General features: G+C 46.4%; 1 protein-coding gene across 7 annotated transcripts in view; it reads left to right on the top strand.

The window, feature by feature from the left end:
- The window catches only part of LOC140391506 (uncharacterized), a 229,505-nt gene that overhangs the window by 138,689 nt on the left and 67,080 nt on the right, over nucleotides 1-23,736 (top strand). The window contains exon 4 of one of the 7 annotated variants that reach the window (XM_072476052.1): nucleotides 3,289-3,594. The exons of 4 other annotated variants lie outside the window; for them this stretch is intronic. Coding sequence is in view for 2 of the 3 variants with exons in the window: in XM_072476047.1 (XP_072332148.1) it covers nucleotides 6,429-6,519 (91 nt within the window). In the remaining variant the exon portion in view is untranslated. Of the gene's footprint in view, nucleotides 1-3,288; nucleotides 3,595-6,303; nucleotides 6,520-23,736 lie in introns of those variants that run through there. 2 more of the 7 variants (XM_072476047.1, XM_072476046.1) reach the window with 2 other exon arrangements.

Genomic DNA, 23,736 nt, shown 5'->3' with positions numbered 1-23,736 from the left:
TGGTTAACACATCATTGAAAAGAGCGGCATGAGGCCGCTTTTCTGGGGTCCCCCGGGATCCATGAGTCTGGCGTTCGGGAAAGAGCAAAATACTCCGGTACCAAAAAAAATGATCAAAGGTGGATGGGATCCCGACGCAGCCCCTGTAGAACAGAGAAAATGGTGAGATACACAGAAGTGAGATGAGACAAATAAATCAGGAGTCATCTTAGTTCACCAGTTAGAAGAACAAATGACAGAAATTAAGTGCACCCTCGTGCAGCGTTACGCTAATAATGTAAATGACAGATATAAAGCCTTCACATCGTTTGAAAAACAGGCTAGTTTAAAGGAATTGAGCTCTCACTCTCCCATCACAACAAATCATTTTAAGCATAGCAATAAAGCGAGAAAAGATAGCGGCAGTACAGATTGTGCAAACTGGCAAAGAATCACTGGAAACTGCTACAATTACAATTGCGAAGGACTGTTCTGGAATGTCTCAAGGAGAGGGGAAAGAAACAGGTTCCCTGGGAATGGACATTTTAAATTAACTAAAAGTTTAGACATGTCCAAAGGAAAAGAAAAAATTAAACAAAATAAAAATCCAAAAGATCAGACCTCGTGGTCATTGAGGAATGAGGAGGGGATGGTTCAATGTCCCAGAAAGATTGTAACCCAATTAATAAAAGTGGACGCCGGGTGGATTGCAATAAGATCGCACTGCGGCACAGTAAAAAAAAAGGGGCTGAAACACTCAATCAGCTTTTTGTTCAGAAATATCTGAGGATGACAAATCCCCCGCCCAAAACAAAAAAAATGGGGAGTAAAGTCAATACAAGATTCAGGTTAGAAACTTAACAATGGATTCTTGTCTAGAAACATTGGTTAAATAGCGAACATTGAAATTGAATTCAGTTTAAAGGACAAGAAAGAACTTTGAGTAACATTAAAGGAACAAATAACTAAAGTTTGAGATCACGCAAAAGATGCAAATGGCATCATTCCAAGTTCTCCGCCTCCTTCGGTCCTGTAGAAAAATTTTACCATTTTAGCAAACAGGTCACCGGCACAAAAAAAATATACGTCTCTAAGAATAGCTAATGCCTATAAAATTAATCAGTGGAAATTGACTTAAATGGAATAACACAGATAAAGTTTTATGACGAAGGAAATGGAAGATTTTGTTCAGTATTTTAATTAAGTGATTGTGAAATTTCTCTTTGAGAATCTTTAGCAATGAGAGAGGGCTAACAGTTCACTCTGATACTTGCGAGCTGTGAGAATGTGTGTGTTTGGTCTGTGAATGTTCATATATCTCTGCTAAGATTTATCTTCTGAGAAGTAACATTGAGTTTATAATTTGCAACTTTAGAAGAGGCTCCAGAAGGATTTTTACCTAACTTATTTTGGTTAAAGCACTGAAGTGCTAGGTTTCCTTTGTGAGTGTGGTGACATTTGTGTGTCGTCTGACATTGTGATTTAAAGATCATAGTTTGAGTGTAGTTCACAAATGTTTCTTTTCAAAGGTTATCATTGACATTTCCAGGGTAATATTGATACACGAGGAATTGTAATCAGGGTACAAAATCACGTATGTAAGAATAAGAAAATATTAGTTTTATGGTGTTCATTGGAAGTTAGGATAGTTGAAATACATATGAAATACATATCCGGTGTTTCATTAGTTCAGTGTTAAAACCTCCTGACACAACGCAGAAGTATTAATTCTGAGATTGCAGAATTAAGTGTGAAGGACAGATGGGTAAATAAAATGTGTCCATGATCATGTTTCTTGTTTAAACAAAAGAAGGGTGGTGACAAAATGATGTCTGATAGGGAACCAAGATACAGCGCAAAATTGGTTCAGTCATATATTCAATAAGTTATTGTGTTTGATATTTTAAAATAAATGTTTTAAATTAGCTTGGAAATTAAAACTTCAGACAATGTGGAAGCTGTTTTTTTAAAAAAAACACACAACTCTGATTAAAAGCAAATCTATATTCCAAGAGAACACATCGCTCTAAAACACTCGATAACGGGAATTTGGCAGCAATCCAACTTTTACTCCACCCCCTTTTCAAACCAGCAGAGAATTGACCCGTGCTTGTTAATGCCTGGATTTGGTATGTCTCTTGTGTGGGGACCATGGGCGGGATTCTCCACTCCCGCGACGAAGTGGCCGCGCCGTCGTGAACGCCGCCGAGGTTTACAACGGCGCGGAACGGCCCCGGTCCCGACCGATTCAGGCCCTGACACTGGGCCAGGATCGGGGCCGCGTCATCTACCCGCGCCAGGCCTTGTCGCCCGTGTAAAGGCGGCGCCGCATAGATGACGCGGCCGGCGCCGCATAACAGGCGTCATCCGCGCATGCGTGATTGCCGTCCTCTCTAAGTCCGCCCCGCAAGAAGATGGCGGACGGATCTTGCGGGGCCGCGGAAGGAAGAAGGTCCTCCTTCAGAGAGGACGGCCCGACCATCGGTGGGCACCGATCGCAGGCCACCCCACATTTAAGGTACCCCCCGGTGCAGGATCCCCCCTCGCCCCCCTGCAGGCCGCCCCCCACCCCCCCCAGCGTCACGCACCGCTCACGACGGCAGTGGATGGCGCCGGGGGGAACCCGCCATTTTGGCCTGGCCGCTCGGCCCATCCAGGCCTGAGAATAGCGGGGGTGCCGGAGAATCGCCATCTTGGGTGTCTCCGCCGATTCTCCGGCCTGCGGCCCGCGAAACTCGACCGGGCCCTTCCCGCCGCTTGGGAGAATCGCGGGAGGGCATCAGACCGGTGTCCCGGGAAATTTTGGCGGCCCAGGCGATTCTCCCAACTGGCGCGGGAGTGGAGAATCGTGCCCCATGAATTTCGATTCAGTTGAATTGGTTTTTGGAGTAGGCAAGGAGCTGGATTAGGGGTTTGCCCCTGTCCACACTCTGACCTCTGGCTTTGTAACTCTGAGAAAGTAATTTTAAAAAAACAGCTGAAGATGTATTTTTAATTGGAAATTACAAATCTTAATTTTTGAATTGTCAGATATATTCAGATTAGTTAACCCACTCTGCCCCAAGCAGAATGGATCTTTTGTATTTTACTTTACAAGTAACTACAAGTGGCACAATATTTGCAGTAGCTTCAGGAATTTGAGATAGTTGAGTTATTGTAAACTGGCTAATTAACCAGGTAAAAGCACGTCAGGGTCGGGTTCAAGCGCAACAGAATCAGGCGCGTAACCACGAGGAAAATAGATGTGAGAAGGTTGCAAAATATGAGAACTACTAACCCCTGAATAACAGACGTGTTCGGCCCATACAGGAAAAGCTTCATACGGACAACACCGAACACCTGGGGACGACCTGGACACTTTTCCACTTTTCCTTTAAATGTTTAGGTTAAACATTCAAGAAAGGCAGCAGCTGTGGAGACTCGTGAGGGCTCTTGAGATCTCAGAACAACTACCAGCACACAAGACCGCAGGAACATCACGGATTTCACAACGGACACAGGATGAACGTAGCCATATGAACTATGGTGCTCTATATAATTTTATTGACGGGATGTGTAATCCCAGCAGCCAGAGACTGGAACACTGGGAGAACCTATTTTAATGCGTGGCTGCAGGTACATTCGGGGAAAGACAGCAGATGTGTATACAAATTGTGTCTGTACTTCTCGCGCGTTCCGGTATTGTTTATAATATGAAATAAATATTTATAGTGTTTTAAGTAAGGTTGTTGTGAAGCAGGCTGCCAATGACACGGGTGCCACTAGATTTTGAGGGCATGACAACCTACACAGGGTTAGAAGAGGCATAATCAATGATGCAGTGACATGACTTAACACAGAAACGTCTGTGGTAAAGTCACTAGACATACGAAGGTTAAATGCGAAGGTGGGACAACTTACAGGAATAAGGAAGAGAATATTAGAGAAAGCAGAGAAAGGTCTAGCCAGCTTGGGGAAGAGGGCCTGGATATACAATTGAATAGGACAACAGTGTTAGGGACACCCACTAAGACAATCAACATTAATTAACAAACTCATCGACCAAGAAAGGGAGACAGCCGGAAGGCTCTGACAGGGGCAGCTAAGACACAACCTTGATCTGATCTCAAGGGGGGAGGTGCCTGATTGAATAGACAGACCACAACTTGCTAAGCTAGCCAAATGACAAGGGACGCTGGACAACCGTATTCTGATGGGAGTAACCAGAGTATATTCAGCGATCCCCGACTGTAAAATGGACGAGATGACGGGGGTAGAGATAGTCCTGATGATCCCCATCATCACACCGGACTCAGGGCCATACCCTCACAACCAACTGGAGGACATTGGCATCGTACGGGCTAACACCTCCCTCAGGTACTATCTCATCGAGGCCTCTGCTATATGCAGGGATAATATATGGAATCTCCCTCACATTGCCCCCACCCGGTGGGACAGGGAGAGTTGGACGAATGTGGGTTAATCAGAACTCATGGTTGTGTCTTAGGGATTACACCTGCCTCCGTGCATTTTAAGTTTACGGGGAAAAGGAAATACTGCGTCTCCGCCACCGTAACCTCCTATCGCTATATCTTTGTACCCCTTAGGCCCACCACTATAGGCCTAGAACGGATCATTTGAATTGGGATTATAAAGAGCCAGAGATGGTCCCACATCTTGCAGAAACTCTGAGGAGACGATGATTCAAGATCAGTCAATCAGTTAAGCTTTACCACCAGTTAACGAAAAGCCATGCTTTGAAAAAAACCCACAGTGGAACTACTTCAGAGTGAAAGTTAATGGCGGAGAGTGTGGGACCGTTAGATGAGCTGACAAGAAAACTGCGATGAATAACATCATTTAATGACAGACAGCAGAGATAGTCAGGGAGGCAGGAATGATTGATATCAAGACATTAAATGTGACATACATGGGTTCGTTTGAGGGGTGATCTCTGAATCACATGCACGGTGTACATGCGGAACATCTGGGAGGTTACATACCCAAAGGCCGTATATCTTTCCTACACACCCTGCAGCCCTCATCGTTTCACTGTGGTCAGTTGGAGTTCTGTAAACATCTTCCATGACCAGAAGGAGGGAGCGTTGGAGGGCATTTTGTGATACTGGACTATGATATAAATTATAGGTGGCCCTGTAACGACATTTGTGCCCCTATATTACTTTTGAATAGTTCTGATGAGACAAAAGGTACTCATTGGCTTAGATGCCTGTTTAAAAGAAGCAATTTGTAGAAATAGATAGTGTATACACAATGCTTGTTAATATCAGAAAGGACACAAAATGGCTGTTAACTATTTTAGCAATACTAAAGACACAAAATGGCTGAACTAGCCACTTTCCTTTAAATTTTAGTTACAAACTGTGTAAACTACCTCATGATAACTGAGGGAGTATTTCACACAGCTGCTGATAACAGCTGCCCAGAACAAGAAATGCAATGTGACCTTGATAAGATGAATGACCCCAGTTGCTGGCAGGACATCATTATGTTAGTTTTGAATGACTTCTGTATGAAGTTAGGGGCGGGTAAGACAACACCCCCTTTAACCATATATGTGATAACTGGGATGCTAGCAAGATTGATTGACTGCATGTAATGAAGTGTGACGCGAATATAGTTGATTGATTGTAGGTAAATGAGAATACAACTAATTCCGCCCCTTGAATCTGTATATTAACCCGTGTGAGCCTTAGCTCAAGTGAGAAAAGGTGCTGTCAATAGGCTGCGGAGTCTCAGGCCTTTCCTCCCAGAATTTTGAGATAATAAACTGCTTTTTTACTTATACTCAGGCCTTCATGTGAATATTTTCACCTCTAACACTGCCCATCTAAACTAAAATATTCTACACTTCCGGGATCCATATCCCTCTATTCCCATCCTATTCATGTAATTTTCAAGATGTCCCTTAAACGTCACTATCGTCCCTGCTTCCACCACCTCCTCCGGCAGCGGGTTCCAGGCACCTACTACTCTCTACGTAAAAAAATTATCTCGTACATCTCCTCTAAACTTTGCCCCTCTCACCTTAAAAGAACAAAGAAATATCGCGTAAGGTGCTTTTATAAATTTAATGAATAAAGTATATTTTTAGAAAAAGAAGTCAGCAAGAATTAGGCTAAAAGAAAAATGGTAGAGAGTTTGCCACCTCATGAATAAACAGATCTTAATCAGAAGAAGTGCTCTGACTATAATGGTAATTTGATCAAAAATAACTAAAACACATCTGTTCACATAACTAACCACAGAGTTTACGTCACTTCTGGTGAAGAAGAGTGTGTCATCGAGCAGCTCGCTCACATGTTGCCTGCAGTGTGACAGACACAATGTCAGCAGAACTACCTGCTTTCACAGGATTTTGTTTATGCTCCTTGAACGTTCTCTGATGATCATTGAGAGAGGGAGCTTCATTCTCTACCTTGTCCCTAGTTGCTGGTTTGAATCGGCAAATGACTACACGCCGGAGAACGATGTGGTGTGTAAAAACTCACAACTATTTCTTCCTGACGTCCTTCCTTTACTTTTCAGCACATTTAAAAGGTAAGAGAGATCTCCAATTGGTATCTGGTATATTGTCGAGTAACTTAGTCAAGAACTTACTGCTTTCAAAACAAACTCCATCAATCACAATCCATTCTGCAATCACAGCTAACTCTGTGTCAAGATTTAATATGTAAATACTACTTCAGAGAAAGGTTTGAGGTCGGGCTGTCACAGACCATAGATAGCTCAGTTATCCCTATCATTGTACATACACACAAGTATAATACTGAACAGGATATCTTTTGCAAATAAAACCTTCGCTAAGTTTAAATATACCAAGAATTTTTTTTTTGCAGCGTTCATTCTCTGATCGATTATGGCCAATACGTTTTAAATTTTATTTTAATTTTTTTAAGATTGTTCTATTCGGGTGGGATAAAGAGATTCAACAGGGAGTTAATTCTGATCAGGTTGAAGAGTGTTGAAAAACTTTATCAACTCATTCTCGATCTCCTGTCTGTGGAAACAGTTTCTAGTTATTTACTCAGTCAATGGCCTTTCATCACCTCGATTGAAATTCCCTTTAACCTTCTCTGTTCTAAGGAGAACAATCCCAGCTTCTGAAATCTCTCCACTTTAACTGAGCGCCTCATCCCAGGGACAATTCTGGCAAATCCCCTCCACACCCTCTCCAAGGCCTTGATTGAAAGTAAGATCCTTCACTGGAGACAATGACCCCTGACTGGTTATCAGAAGAAACGCAACTTCTTAAGACAGGCTGGGGGTTCTCACTGGAAGAGTAAAGGGGTTAGTGGAAGAAAATAGTTTCAGAATGAGCGCCATTAGAACCCAAGCAACTGTAACATGATTTAGACAGTGACAGGGTCTTAAAGGAAATGGCAGTGGAGATAGAGGATCCATTGTTTATAATATTCCAAAATTCCCTGGATGTGGGAAAGGTTCCAATGGATTGGAAAAATACTATTCAAAAAGGGAAGGAGGCAGAATGTAGGAAACTATGGACCAGTTAGTTTAACATCTGTCCTTGGGTAGTTGTTAGAATCCATTATTAAGGAAGTAATAGCAGGACATTTCGAATGTCAAAACGCAATCCATCAGAGTCAGCTTGGTTTTATGAAGGGTAAATAGTGTTTGACTAATATGCTAGAATTTTTCAAAGATGTAACAAGCCAAGTGGATAATGGGAATGCTGTAGATGCAGTATATCTGGACTTACAGATGGCATTTGATAAGGTGCCGCACAGAATGTTAACTCACAAGGTGAGATCACATGGGATTAGGGGTCATTTACTAGCTCGCATAGAAGACTGGCTGACGGACAGGAGACAGAGATTCGGGATAAATGGGTCATTTTCTGGTTGTCAAGATGTAACTAGTGGGGTGCCACAGGGTTCGGTCCTCGGCCCCAACTATTTACAGCCTATATTAACGACTTGGATACAGGATAGAAGGTTCTATAGCCAAATTTGCAGATTGATTAAAGTAGGTGGAGAAATAAGTTACAATGAGGAAACCTTACAAATGGATATGGATAGGTTAGGTGAGTGGGTCAAACTTCGGCAGATGCAGTTTAACGTGGATAAGTGTGAGGTTATTCATTTCAGTCGAGAAAATGGAACGGCAACTTATTATCTAAATGGAGAGAAACTTCAGAGTGCTTCGTTACAGAGGGATCTGGGTGTCCTTGTCCATGAATCACAGAAAACTAGTATGTAGGTAGAGCAGGTAATAAGGAAGGCAAATGGAATTTTGGCCTTCATAGCAAAAGGAATTGAGTATAAAGGTAAGGAAGTGTTGTTGCAACTGTACACGGCATTGGTGAGACCGCACCTGGAGTATTGTGCACAGTTTTGGTCCCCTTATTTGAGGAAAGATGTAGTGACATTGGAGGCAGTTCAGAGATCCAGAGATTGATTCCAGAGGTGAGGGTTTGTCGTATGAAGAAAGATTGAACAGTATAGGCCGATACTCTCCAGAGTTTAGAAGAATGAGGGGAGATCGAATTGAGGTATACAAGATTATAAAAGTTATTGACAAAGTAGACGTGGAGTGGATGCTTCCTCTTGTGGGACAATCTAGAATGAGGTCATGGTTTTAGGGTAAGGGGGAGCAAATTTAAAACAGAGGTGAGGAGAAATGACATCTCTCAAAGGGTTGTGAATCTGTGGAATTCACTCCCCCAGAGTGAGGTGGATGCCGGGACTTTGAGTAAATTTAAGGGAGAGATAGACAGGTTTTTAATTCGTATCGGGGTGAGGGGTTATGGAGAACGGGCAGGAAAGTAGAGATGATTGACGGAGCAGGTTCGAGGGATGGAATTGCCCACTCCTGCTCCTAGTTCTTACGTTCTTATGTGGTTGGATTAGTATTTAATATGAAGAATAAAAAACGATTTTATGAAGTTGCAGGATAATGGGGTCAGAATCGGCAGCTCCTGTTAAAGAACTAGCACAAAGGGCTGAATGGCCTCCTGAAATAAAGAAACACAGACGGACATAGAGAATATACAGTACAGGTAGCCATTCTGCCCATTTTGTCTGTGCCTGTCAAAAAGAGCTTTCCAGCTTTTCCAACTTTCCAGCTTGTGATCCCTGTAGGTAACGGCACCTCAAGTACATGTCTAAGTTTTTTTTAATGCAGTGAGGGTTTCTGCCTTTACCACCCCGTTACGGAGTGGGTTTCAATTTTCCCACCACCCTCTGGGTGAAAAAATATTTCTCAACTCTCCTCTGATCCTTCTTTCAAATACTTGAAACCTCTGTCCCAAAGTTATCGACCCCTCTGCTAAGAGAAGTACGTCCACTCTGCCTCCTCGTTTCCAGCTTTATCCATCTCCCCGCAGATCTAAAATTTTCCTGTCTAGAAAACCTTCTCCACCCCCCTCTCTAGCACAATCACAATCTTCCTGTAATGCAATGGAAGGATCTATACGCCGTACGTTAGCCAAGACCTAATTAATATCTTATACAGTAGATGTCATCCTTGCCCAAATGCATCACCTCACACTTATTGGGTTGAATTCTATTGGTCAGTTTTCTGCCCACTTGACCATTCCATTGATATGTTCCTGCATATCAGCCATACAATCAATCTTTGCATCAGCTACAAACTGCTTAATCATTCCCCTACATTTAACTTTTCTGTGATGTCTTTGTTTCGATAAGGTATCTAATGTTCCTTTGTCTTCTGTCCCTCACTACTCTGAATGCCATCTATTGGGTCTGATGTGAATAATAATGAGTTAGTGCTTCTGGGTTTTAAGACATCAATCCTTCTCAAAAAAAACCACTGAAGCAAATTCATTATTTCTGAGAAATCTTATCAGCAGAATCATTCTGTTCTGGTAAAGAATGAATTTCCAAACCATTGTCCTTCTAGTTACTGCAGTTTCTGAATCTTTGCTTTCAAGTTAAATGCTGTACAATTAAAATGCTGATTTTTCCATTAAGTGTAAGGCGGAACCAGGGAGTTCAAAGTGCAGTGGCCAGCTCCTGTCAATGTGGAATTTTACTCTTAATTCAGGGAACTATTTTAGGGTTTCAATATTGGCCTCATTTTTTGTCAATATTGGCCTCATTTTTTGTCATTACACAAATCTGCTTCAATTATTTGAAACATATAATGCAAATCCCTACCTCTTACATCAACCATACTTATCACAGACAACCCTTACATTGAGCAAAAAGTAGCCATTATTCAAGATGTCCACTGTTCCTGAAGGTGACAGCAAAGTTGATAAGATGATTAAGAAAACAAATGGAACATGCGGCTTTGAAGATAAGGTCATTGATACCTTTTGTAGACCGCAAACAAGTCCAGACTGAGTAGTTTAAGAAAACATGGTGTGTTAGCACACACGAGTCTTTACAATATACACCAGATCCCAGTGGGGTCTGAACTGTTGGTTCTGTACCGGGCCGAATGTGGGAGCTCGTATTCGGTGAGACACTCGGGCAGGTTGATTTCTCCAAACCCGTGGGTCTCGAGCAGGCTGTAACAATACCAAAACAAGGAAGTTATGCTAAATCTTTATCAACCACTGATTGGATCCCAGCTGGAGTATTGTGTTCAACTCAGGGCAGCACCCTAGAGGGGATACACTAAAATTGAACCAAGGATGAGGAACTTCGATTACTTGCATTGATTGGCAATGCTCGGTCTCTCCTTCATGGAGAAAGATGAGGGGAGATTTGATTGAGGTGTTGAAAATCATGAAGAGTTTTGATAGATTCCTTGTTCTCGCTAGCAGGAATGTCAGTAACCAGAGGCGTGGATTTAAAATAATTAGCGAACAAACTGCAGAGAAATTTCTTCACACAGAGTTGTTAAGGTCTGGAAACTCCACCTTAGAGGATGGTGGAGTTGGATTTGTAGGAACTTTCAAACAGCAATGGGACATGCACTGGAAGAGGACTGATTTTCAGGGTGATGCTGAGAATATTGGAGTGTAGGACTAAACCCATCAGCTCCCTCAAAGGGACAGTACAGGGACAACGGGCTGAATTGCCTCCGTTTGTGCTGTAAAAATCACAGAATTGTTACGACGCAGAAAGAGACAATTTGGCCCATCGTGTCTGCACCGGCTCTCCCCATGAGCAGCATGGCTTAGTGCCAAACCCCTGCCTTGTCCCAGTGCCCCTGAACACTGTTTCAATTCAAATAATTATCTCACGCCCTCTTGAACGCCTCGATTGAACCTGCCTCCACCTCACTTCCAGGCCGTGCATTCCAGACCCCAACCACTCGCTGAGTGAAAACGTTTTTGTCGCACATCACATTTGCCTCTTTTGCAAATCACTTTAAATCGGCACTCTCTCATTCCCGATCCTTTTACGAGCGAGAACAGTTTCTCCCGATCTACTCTGTCCAGCCCCCTCATTGATCTCGAACATCTCCATCAAATCTCCTCTCAGCCTTCTCCTCTCCAACCTCTCCAATCTATCCTCATCACTGACGTTTATAAGATTATGTGACCAGTTTAGGCAGTTCTATCAGGACTTGCCTGTTGTTTGTGAGGGGGAGGGACATGGTGGAGTAGTGGTAATGACGCTGGGCTATTAATCCAGAGGCCCAGGATAGTGGTCCAGGGACTCGGGCTCAAATCCTACCATGGCAGCTGGTGGAATTTAAATTCAATTATTAAATCTGTAATATAAAACTAGTCTCAGTAATGGTGACCACAGAACTATCATTGATTATTGTAAAAACCCATCTGGTTTACTAATGTCCTTTAGGAAGGTAAATCTGGTGTTCTTACCAGGGCGGACTCTTTATCTGACTCAAGGGCAATTTGGGTTGGGCATCAAATGTGGTCTTGCCAATAATGCCCACATCCCATGAAAGAATAAATAAAAAGGCTCTTCTGAATTCAGTCTAGGTCGGTCTGATCTCTGAGCTCTGATCTCTCCTCATGTGTCATTCCCGCCATCCCAGGAATCAGTCTGGAAAACCTTCTCTGCACTCCCTCCACAGCAAGAAGTCCCTTCCTCAGATAAGGAGAAAGAAACTGCACACAATATTCCAGGTGTGGCCTCACCAGGGCCCTGTATAATTGCAGCAAGATGGCCCTGCTTCTGTACTCGAATCCTCTCGCTCTGAAGGCCAACATACCATTTGCCTTCTTTACCGCCTGCTGCATCCGCATGCTTACCTTCAGCGACTGGTGCACGAGGACACCCTCATTGCGCATTCTCCTCTCTCAATCAGGAGCCATTCAGATAATAGTCTGCCTTCCTGTTTTTGCTACCAAAGTGGATAAGTGTGATACATTATACTGCATCAGCCATGCATTTGCCCAACTTTTTCAAATCACACTGAAGTATCTCTGCATCCTCCTCACAGTTTACTCTCCCATTCTCCCACCCAGCATTGTGTCATCTGCAAATTTGGAGATGTTACATTTAGTTCCCTCAGCTAAATCATTAATATATTGTGAATGGTTGGGATCCCGGCGCTGATCCCTGCGGTAGCCCACTAGTCACTGCCTGCCATTTGGAAAAAGCCTTGTTAGTTCCTACTCTTTGTTTCCTGTCTGCCAACCAGTTTCCTATCCATCTCAATACACGACCCCCAATCCCATTCTCTTTAATTTTGCACGCTAATCTCCTGTGTGGGACTTTGTCAAAAGCGTTTGAAAAATCCAAATAAGCCACATCCACTGGCTCCCCTTCGTCAACTCTACTACTTACATCCTCGAAGAATTCCAGTAGCATGATTTCCCCTCTCATAATCCACGTTGATTCTCTCTGATCCTCAGAGATCTTCAATTCTGGCCTCTTGAAAATTCCCATTTTTAAATCACTGCACCATAGACGGCTGTGTCCTCAGCTGCCAAGGTCCTATCTCCAGAAAATCCTCACTGAACCTATCCGTCCTGAACCTCTCTCTCTCCCTCTGAAACCGCTCTGAAAACCCGCCCTCTCCGACTGAACCTTTGGTACCTTGTCCAAACTATCGCTGATCTGACTCAATGCCCAATTCTATTTTGATGTGGCATCTGTGAATTTCCTTGGGACAGTTTGCCACATTCAGAGAGCTATATCAATGCAGTTGTTGTTGAAGGCACACTGATCAGTAAATATGAGGTAAAGGGAACTGAAAATATTGTGTCTAACTTTAATGTTTATTTGATACTGATAAAACCAGCGATTGTGTTTTCTGTGTAGTGTATTGAGCAGTGATTAAGAATGATTTCATAAACAATGTTAGCAAAGCCAGTAAATGTCCACAAATACAGCCTCTGGTTCTCAGTAAAAAGAAGTCTTGAATTCCTGTAGTGCCATTTTGTAAAAGCCCAGCTCACCTCAACGTGCATCACAATCAGGAAAGTACATTTTGAAGTGTGGTCACTGTTGAAATGTAGGAAACAAGGCAGTTCAGCTAATACACAGCCCATAAATGACAATGTGATCATGCCCCAGGTAATCTTTTCAGTAATGTTCATTGAGGGCTAAATACAGGTCAGGACACTGAGGAAATCACCCCAATCTTCGCAGATTAGTGCCCAGGACCTCATATTCATCTGCGTGAGCAGATAGAATTTCAATGTTATGTCGCACCTGAAACTGACACATCTCTGACAGTGCAGCACTCCCTCAGTGCTGACCCACTGACAGTGCAGCCATCCTTCAGTGCTGACCCACTGACAGTGCAGCACTCCCTCAGTGCTGACCCACTGACAGTGCAGCACTCCCTCAGTACTGACCCTCTGACTGCAGCACTCCCTCAGTGCTGTCCCTCTGACAGTGCAGTACTCCCTCAGGACTGACCCTCTGACTGCAGCACTCCCTCAGTGCTGTCCCTCTGACAGTGCGGCACTCCCTCAGTACTGACCCTCTGACAGTGCAGCACTCCCTCAGTACTGACCCTCTGACTGCAGCACTCCCTCAGTGCTGTCCCTCTGACAGTGCGGCACACCCTCAGTACTGACCCTCTCACAGTGCAACGCTCCCTCAGTACTGACCCTCTGACAGTGCAGCACTCCCTCAGTACTGACCCTCTGACAGTGCAGCACTCCCTCAGTACTGACCCTCTGACAGTGCAGCACTCCCTCAGTGCTGACCCTCTGACAGTGCAGCACTCCCTCAGTACTGACCCTCTGACAGTGCAGCACCCCCTCAGTACTGACCATCTGACAGTGCAGCGCTCCCTCAGTACTGACCCTCTGACAGTGCAGCACTCCCTCAGTACTGACCATCTGACAGTGCAGCCATCCCTCAGTGCTGACCCACTGACAGTGCGGCACTCCCTCAGTACTGACCCTCTGACAGTGCAGCACTCCCTCAGTACTGACCCTCTGACAGTGCAGCACTCCCTCAGTACTGACCCTCTGACAGTGCAGTACTCCCTCAATACCGACTCTCTGACAGTGCGGCACTCCCTCAGTACTGACCCTCTGACAGTGCAGCACTCCCTCAGTACTGACCCTCTGACAGTGCAGCACTCCCTCAGTACTGACCCTCTGACAGTGCAGCACTCCCTCAGTGCTGACCCTCTGACAGTGCAGCACTCCCTCAGTACTGACCCTCTGACAGTGCAGCACCCCCTCAGTACTGACCCTCAGACAGTGTGGCACTCCCTTAGTACTGACCCGTTGACAGTGCAGCACTCCCTCAGTACTGATCCTCTGACAGTGCAGCATTCCCTCAGTACTGACTCTCTGACAGTGCAGCACTCCCTCAGTACTGACCTTCTGACAGTGCAGCACTCCCTCAGTACTGACCCTCTAACAGTGCAGCACTCCCTCAGTACAGACCCTCTGACAGTGCAGCACTCCCTCAGTACTGACCCTCTGACAGTGCAGCACTCCCTCAGTACTGACCCTCTGACAATACAGCACTCCCTCAGTACTGACCCTCTGACAGTGCAGCACTCCCTCAGTACTGACCCTCTAACAGTGCAGCACTCCCTCAGCACTGACCCTCTGACAGTGCAGCACCCACAGTACTGACCCTCTGACAGTGCAGCACTCCCTCAGTACTGACCCTCTGATAGTGCAGCACTCCCTCAGTACTGACCCTCTGACAGTGCTGCACTCCCTCAGTACTAACCCTCTGACAGTGCAGCACCCCCTCAGTACTGACCCTCAGACAGTGTGGCACTCCCTTAGTACTGATCCGTTGAGAGTGCAGCACTCCCTCAGTACTGACCCTCTGACAGTGCAGCATTCCCTCAGTACTGACACTCTGACAGTGCAGCACACCCTTAGTACTGACCCATTGACAGTGCAGCACTCCCTCAGTACTGACCCTCTGACAGTGCAGTATTCCCTCAGTACTGACTCTCTGACAGTGCAGCACTCCCTCAGTACTGACCCTCTGACAGTGCAGCACTCCCTCAGTACTGACCCTCTGACAGTGCAGCATTCCCTCAGTACTGACTCTCTGACAGTGCAGCACTCCCTCAGTACTGACTCTCTGACAGTGCAGCACTCCCTCAGTACTGACCCTCTGACAGTGCAGCACTCCCTCAGTACTGACGCTCTAACAGTGCAGCACTCCCTCAGTACAGACCCTTAGACGGCTGTGTCCTCAGCTGCCAAGGTCCTATCTCCAGAAAATCCTCACTGAACCTATCCGTCCTGAACCTCTCTCTCTCCCTCTGAAACTGACCCTCTGACTGCAGCACTCCTTCAGTGCTGTCCCTCTGACAGTGCGGCACACCCTCAGTGCTGTCCCTCTGACAGTGCGGCACACCCTCAGTACTGACCCTCTGACAGTGCAGCACTCCCTCAGTACTGACACTCTGACAGTGCGGCACACCCTCAGTGCTGTCCCTCTGACAGTGCGGCACTCCCTCAGTACTGACCCTCTGACAGTGCGGCACACCCTCAGTACTGACCCTCTGACAGTGCGGCACTCCCTCAGTACTGGCCCTCCGACTATTCAGCACTCCTTCAGTCCCTCTGACCGTGCAGCACTGCTTGCAAATAAGTTAGTCTAACATCTATCGTAGAGAAAATGCTAAAATCCGTTATTCCACAGTTTATAGCTGGAAACTTAGATAATCATGATGTGGGCACGTTGAGCCAATCTGCTTTTCCTTTGTGAATGGGCATTCATGTTTAACTAATCTGTTGGAGTTTTTGATGAAGTAACATTCGTGGTGGATAAAGGGAGCTGGAAGATTTGGGGCAAACGAAATGTTGTTGTTTATTGCAAGAGGAAAAGAGGAATGGGATATAAAAGTCGGGATGTTTTACTGGATCTGTACAGGGCCTCGGTGAGACCACATCTGCAGTTCACAGAAGGGTCACATGACACATTCCTGGGGTGGAGACGATGTCCTCTGATGAAAGGTTGGGTCTTTACCCATTGGAGTTTCGAAGAATGAGTGGTGATCTTATTGAAAGATAGAAGATCCTGAGGGGACGCGACAAGTTGGATACCAGCTGGACGTTTCCACTTGTGGGAGGAGGCTAAAACCCCAGGGCAGAGTTTAAGAATAAGCGGACTACCTTTTCAGACAGGGATGAGGAGAATCTTTTCAATGAAGAGTGTGGAATTTTGTCCACAGAAGGTAGCGGAGTCCGGCTTGTGGTGTTGGGTGCTCTGGTGCACAGATGAGCCAACACAGTTGTATGTGGTACAACTCTATTTTATTATAACTCTTATAATACAGTTCGTTCTGGATACTCTGCACGTGCTGTCTCCCTGAGTGTGTTTGGCAATAGATGTGTCCTGGTTCTCCTCTGCAGCTAATACTGACCACCGGGGGTCGTGTTTGTGCTTTTATATCTTTCTGTCATTGGTTGTGGTGTTGTGTGTTCTGATTTGTCTGTTGGTGTGTCTATCATGATGTGTGTGTTTGAATATCATGACATCCCCCCTTTTTACAAAGATATGTGCCTACGTGGTTATAAATATAATTGTGTCGTGAGTGCATCGAAGAGTGTGTGTGTGTGTTATGTACAGCGTGTGTATATGACGTAACTATTTACATGGGGCGATGTCGGGTGCGTCACACTAACAAGGTTGTACCATAACAAAACTTGGATGCGAGAGAAAAAAAAAACTTGAACATTGGTCTGGTCAGACGATATCTGGAACAATAAACAACAACAGGTTATAATACAGAAGTGTTTGACTTTTTGAACGTATGAACAGCGTTATAAGTCCAGTCTAATGGGTGACCGCCTCAAGAATGGGCTGGTCCTCAAGCCGGTTCAGCTGTGGAGATTTGGTTCTGGTGGCGATGGAAGGGGCATGATCCGTGGCATCTCCACGAAGTCATCCTTGGGAACCAGTGGAGGATCCGGCGTGTGCGTACGGTTCAGTTGCGAGCGTGGAAGGCGGCGCAAAGCTCGCTGATTGCGCCTACGCACCAATCCATCCGCCCTGCATGCCAGGAACAAGGTGGAGTCTTTTTCTTTTTATGTTTGTGGTGGACGGCATCTTGTAGCCGATGGGTCGTTGCCATCGAAGTAGCACCATCACTAATATCATGCAAGGCGATGACTGTGCCAGATGTGGAAGTTGGCCGAGACCGTGTACGCTGGTTCCGGCCACCTGCTGTGCCGGAAGGGCGACTCCGCAGAGAAACGTCGAAGCATGTCGCCTTGGAGAGAGAATTGTTGCTCGCATCAACGTCTGGCGATGGCGCGAATTGGTGTGTCCACCTTGGACCGCCGGTGCTGGTTGCCACTGCCGACCCAGTAGGACTGCCACGCGATCCATTCCCTGTCGCCGTGGCATCCGCCGTCACCCTGAGCGTGCCATCACCGAGGCCGTGACACCGCCCGTCCGGAGCAAGGTCTGGCGTGCGCGAATCAGAGTCGGCGCTTGGCTGCTCCCCATCTGGAGTCCGGTCTGCCTTCCGTCGATGCCCCCCGTCCGGAGTCCCAACAGGTTCACTGGAGGCAGCCGAGATTCCCTGAAGCTGCACTTCTGGAGTCAGAACATGCAGGAATGCACCAACCAGTGGAGAGGGTCGAGCCATCGAGGGTGGAAGCGGTGCGCTGCCACCGCAGTCGTCAGTGGTCCCACCGTGATCGTCGAGTGCCTCGGTACGCACTAGGCGAGGTCTGTCACCTTGCACCTTTTGCATGGGAAGTGGGATGCTGTCGTCACTCGTCTCACATCCCGTGGATAGATCCTCATTAGCAGCTTGCTGTTCACTAGGGTTGGGTAAATTGTCAGAGTTTTCATCTGGTGGTGCACACCATGTCGGTGGACTGTCATTGTCTTGCCGTTGTCCTTCATTTGGGCTTTTCTTCTTTGGAATTTTAAATCTTCCCCCAGACATTGCAGAACCTTGTTTATTACCCCCAAATTCTCCCATAGGTATGGTCTCGAATATAGGATCCAATGTTTCTATCGACATTGTACTATTTTCCAAAGAACATTCCGTTTCACTTTTCTTCTCAGGTGCCTCATGTGTATCTTTGTCTAATGTACATGCCTTCATGGTCTCTGGGTCTGATTTTGCTGGGACTGGCATGGTCACAGTCTCTCTTTTACTGTTCTCAATTGCCCACTTATACTCCCCATACATAACTGCTTAATCACTGGGGTTAGTGTGGTACAATGGATAATCGGGTCGACCTTATCTGCATCTTCACCATTAGTGGAAAGCACACTTGGTTCACTTGACACTGCTGTGGGTTTTAAATTCGTTATCTGGCTACTCGATGTCGGTGTCCTCAGGATTCTTGCTCCAATGTTCTGCTCAATAATCAGTGGAGCGTGTATAGGTTCAATGCAATTAATGTTCCCCTCAAGGTTTGAAGAGTCATTACTGACTAACTGCTGGTCTCCGAAGTTGGGATTTTGCGGTGTTGTGTTGAAGGGAGACATTTGTCCCTGCTGTAGATATGTTTCAGGTTGTGTTATTTCCATTACCTGAGGATCAATGTCTTGTCCATTTTTTCGATCCGTACTAAAACACTGGCAATTCTCAGTCTGCTCCTTGCAAGTTAAACATTCAATTAATTTCGTTAGCAAATCCTCAGCATCCTTCTGTGGCCGTGCAGCATTATTAATCTCTGTTCGGCTATAATGATCCTGAAGGTCAGCGCATAAACCTTTTTTCTTCGGGCTTGGACGAGGCGATTCCTTTGGCTTGTCTTCAGTTGGGCTTGAACAGTCTTCAGCGCTGTGCCCTTCATTGTAGCATGAGAGACCGTCATGTTCATGCTGCTGTGTAGTGGAGCATGGTAGGCTGTTATAGCCTTCTTGCTGTTCACGTGAGCATGGCAGACTTGCATCGTCTGCCGCTGGTTGGTCAGGAGAGGTTGCTAGACCCTCATGGTCTTGTTCCTGCAAGGACTGCGCTCTGGAGTCTTGCGTTCCTTCCATCGTGGAGTCCGTCCACGAGCTCTCTGTGGAGGCTTGTGACACTGGAGTCACTTTTTGTTCGTGCAAGGACTGCGCTCTGGAGTCTTGCGTTGCTTCTATCGTGGAGGCTGTCCACGAGCTCTCTGTGGAGGCTTGTGACACTGGAGTCACTTCTTGTTCGTGCAAGGACTGCGCTCTGGAGTCTTGCGTTGCTTCTATCGTGGAGGCTGTCCACGAGCTCTCTGTGGAGGCTTGTGACACTGGAGTCACTTCTTGTTCGTGCAAGGACTGCGCTCTGGAGTCTTGCATTTCTGCAATTGTGGAGTCTGTCCACGAGCTTGCTGTGGAAGCTTGTGACACTGGAGTCACTTCTGGTTCATGCGAGGACTGCACTCTGGAGTCTTGCATGTCTTCTTTCATAGAGTCGGGAACGTTGAGCGGGACGTGGACCACGCTCTGTGTGGCAGCAGGGCACTCTCCGTGTGCTTGCACCGCTCCCTGTCTGTTAATGTCAGGCTGCAGCATCATCCGGTACTGATAAGTTGGAACGTCATATGTGCTGGATTGAAGATCCTCAAATCCGAAAAATGAATCCGCATCTGCGTCGGATTCAATGTGGGGGCCGCCAATGTGCAACACGAAAGGTTCGTCCGAGTCATAGTCATATAGGACCACGGAGCTATCATTGGGCTCGCGAGGTCCGGAAACACTGTAAAAATCGTCATCGAAGTATTCAAGGTCGGAATCATCGGCTTGTGCGTAGGTAACTGCTTGTCGGAGAGTTCTTCGGAGGTCAAATTCATCTCCTGGGTCAATTTGCGGCACTGTGCTGTCATTCCAGGTGAGGGAAGGTTGTTTTACAGCTTTAACAGATTTTTGTTTTTTTGATTTGGGATGTTTCCCTTTTAAATTGGATTTGGGACATTTCCCTTTTAAATAGGTGCAGTCTGGGGCCTCTGACATCCTGACGCTCGGTATGTAGCACGTAGGAAGCGACTGCGCATGCTCAGATCGCTGTTCCTTTACCGATGGCAGTTTTCTGGACTGCGCATGCGCAGCATCTCGCGCATGCGCAAACGATACTTCCGGTTCTGCGCACTTCTCGCGCAACTGTGCTAGCGTTATACCTTTAGCAAGATGGCCGCCGACCTCGACCCAGCCTTTTCTCAGGCCCGGGATTTCGGGCTCCGGGATCCCAGCCACGAGGTGAGTACTGCAGCTTTTCTTACCTTTAAGTGCCGATTGGATTGCGTATTCTTCACAGTACTTGGAGAATTTGCCCAGGACTGCCTGGTAATCGTACCTTTGCTGCCTCCTGAAGAACCTGAACCTTCTGAATATTTCTCTTGCCCTTGCACCGGCGATGGTGAGGAGAAATTCAATTTTTTCCCTATCATCCAGGTCTTGGAGTTCAGCTGCCACCAGGAACAATTCGAAATTTTGCCGGAATCGCCGCCAGTTTTCGTGGAGGTCGCCGTGGCACTGGAGCGCCTGCGGAACCGGGAGCTCGTACATCATGCCTGGGCTGGTTGTCTGTGTACACTGAGGTATGCCGGCAGGTATCGATCCACTCCTGTACCATGTGGTGTTGGGTGCTCTGGTGCACAGATGAGCCAACACAGTTGTATGTGGTACAACTCTATTTTATTATAACTCTTATAATACAGTTCGTTCTGGATACTCTGCACGTGCTGTCTCCCTGAGTGTGTTTGGCAATAGATGTGTCCTGGTTCTCCTCTGCAGCTAATACTGACCACCGGGGTTCGTGTCTGTGCTTTTATATCTTTCTGTCATTGGTTGTGGTGTTGTGTGTTCTGATTTGTCTGTTGGTGTGTCTATCATGATGTGTGTGTTTGAATATCATGACACGGCTCTTTAACTATTTACAGACAATGGAGTCGGGGGTTATGGGGGGAAGACAGGAAAGTGGAGCTGAGACCACAACGAGGGCAGCCATGGTCTGACTGAATGGAGGGGCAGGCTCAAAGGGCTGAATGGCCTATTCCTGCTCCTTTTTAAAAAATAAATGTAGAGTACCCAATTCACTTTCTTCCAATTAAGGGGCAATTTATGTGGCCAATCCACCTAGCCTGCTCATCTTTGGGTTGTGGGAGTGAAACCCACGCAGACACGGGGAGAATGCGCAAACTCCACACGGACAGTGACCCGGGGCCGGGATTGAGCCTGGGACCTCAGCGCCGTGAGGCAGCAGTGCTAACCACTGCGACACTGTGCCGCCGGTGGACTATTCCTGCTCAATTTGGTGCATTTGAGTGCTATAGTGAGAGTTTGGTGACTGAGGGAGTATAAGGGTTCATTTTTATCCAAAGTCTAGTCTTTCTTTTATTTAGTTAATTAACTTAAAAGTTGCTGTTTGGTTTAGAAGAAGGTGAATTTTCAATCAGCTTTAAACAAAGGTTCTACTTGTAGGTACTTGCAGCTGGAGCTTGTTAATTAGTTAATTGAATTAGGCCAGTTTTCAGAGGCTAGATTCACAGTATAAAAGTGATCCACCTACAGTGCAGACTTTGTTTGCACTGAGTGCTGAATTTGGTGCATTTGAGTGCTATAGTGAGAGTTTGGTGACTGAGGAAGTGCTGAATTTGGTGCATTTGAGTGCTATAGTGAGAGTTTGGTGACTGAGGAAGTGCTGAATTTGGTGCATTTGAGTTCTATAGTGAGAGTTTGGTGACTGAGGGAGTTAGGTGAGGAGGGAGTAAGGTGCTCCTTTCATTTCATTTCCTACATTTCCGCAAAGAGCGAGAAGGGAGCCAGTTTACAGAGAATGCAGCTGACTGGGAGCAGAGTTGGAGGGCGGAGGTCCAGTTGGTCCACAGGGCAGCTATATTCTGTAAGGTAAGAGGGGATGGAGGCTAGGCCAGTTGCATGCTCCTCCTGTAGGATGTGGGTGGTGAGGGATACCACCGGTGTCCCGGCTGACTATACCTGCGGGAAGTGCACCCAACTTCAGCTCCTCAAAGACCGTGTTAGGGAACTGGAGCTGAAGCTGGATGAACTTAGGATCATCCGGGACGCAGAGGAGGTTATAGAGAAGAGTTACAGGGAGGTAACCACACCCAAGGTACAGGACAAGAGTAGCTGGGTTACAGTCAGGGGAAAGAAAACAAACAGGCAGACAGTGCAGGGATCCCTCGTGGCCATTCCCCTTCAAAACAAGTATACCGTTTTGGATAATGTTGGGGGGGATGACCTATCGGGGGAAGGCCTTGGCGGCCAGGTCTCTGGCACTGAGTCTGGCTCTGGGGCTCAGAAGGGAAGGAGGGAGAATAGAAAAGCAATAGTAATAGGAGATTCAATGGTTAGGGGAATAGATAGGAGATTCTGTGGTCGCGAGCGAGACTCCCGGAAGGTATGTTGCCTCCTGGGTGCCAGGGCCAGGGATGTCTCGGATCGTGTCTTCAGGATCCTTAAGGGGGAGGGGGAGCAGCCAGAAGTCGTGGTGCACATTGGTACCAACGACGTAGGTAGGAAAAGGGGTGTGGAGGTAATAAATGAGTTTGGGGATTTAGGCTGGAAGTTAAAAGCCAGGACAGACAGAGTTGTCATGTCTGGTTTGTTGCCGGTGCCACGTGATAGCGAGGCTAGGAATAGGGAGAGAGTGCAGTTGAACAGGTGGCTGCAGGAATGGTGTAGGGAGGGAGGGCTTCAGGTATTTGGATAATTGGAGCGCATTCTGGGGAAGGTGGGACCTATACAAGCAGGACGGGTTGCATCTGAACCAGAGGGGCACCAATATCCTGGGAGGGAGGTTTTCTGGTACTCTTCGGGAGGGTTTAAACTAATTTGGCAGGGGAATGGGAACCGGATTTGTAGTCCAGCAACTAAGGTAGCTGATATTCAGGACGCCAAAGCGTGTAATGAGGCAGTGGGGAAGGGAACACTGACAAAGGAGAGTACTTGCAGGCACGGAGATGGGTTGAAGTGTGTATACTTCAACGCAAGAAGCATCAGGAATAAGGTGGGTGAACTTAAGGCATGGATCGGTACTTGGGACTACGATGTGGTGGCCATCACGGAAACTTGGATAGAAGACGGGCAGAAATGGTTGTTGGAGGTCCCTGGTTATAGATGTTTCAATAAGATTAGAACATAGAACATAGAACATGACAGCGCAGTACAGGCCCTTCGACCCTCAATGTTGCGCCGACCTGTGAAACCACTCTAAAGCCCATCTACACTATTCCCTTATCGTCCACATGTCTATCCAATGACCATTTGAATGCCCTTAGTGTTGGTGAGTCCACTACTGTTGCAGGCAGGGCATTCCACGCCCTTACTACTCTCTGAGTAAAGAACCTACCTCTGACATCTGTCTTATATCTATCTCCCCTCAATTTAAAGCTATGTCCCCTCGTGCTAGACATCACCATCCGAGGAAAAAGGCTCTCACTGTCCACCCTATCCAATCCTCTGATCATCTTGTATGCCTCAATTAAGTCACCTCTTAACCTTCTTCTCT

The sequence above is a fragment of the Scyliorhinus torazame genome, chromosome 15, assembly GCF_047496885.1.
Source record: "Scyliorhinus torazame isolate Kashiwa2021f chromosome 15, sScyTor2.1, whole genome shotgun sequence".
Taxonomy (NCBI): Eukaryota; Metazoa; Chordata; class Chondrichthyes; order Carcharhiniformes; family Scyliorhinidae; genus Scyliorhinus; species Scyliorhinus torazame.
This window is presented reverse-complemented; position numbering and strand designations above follow the sequence as displayed.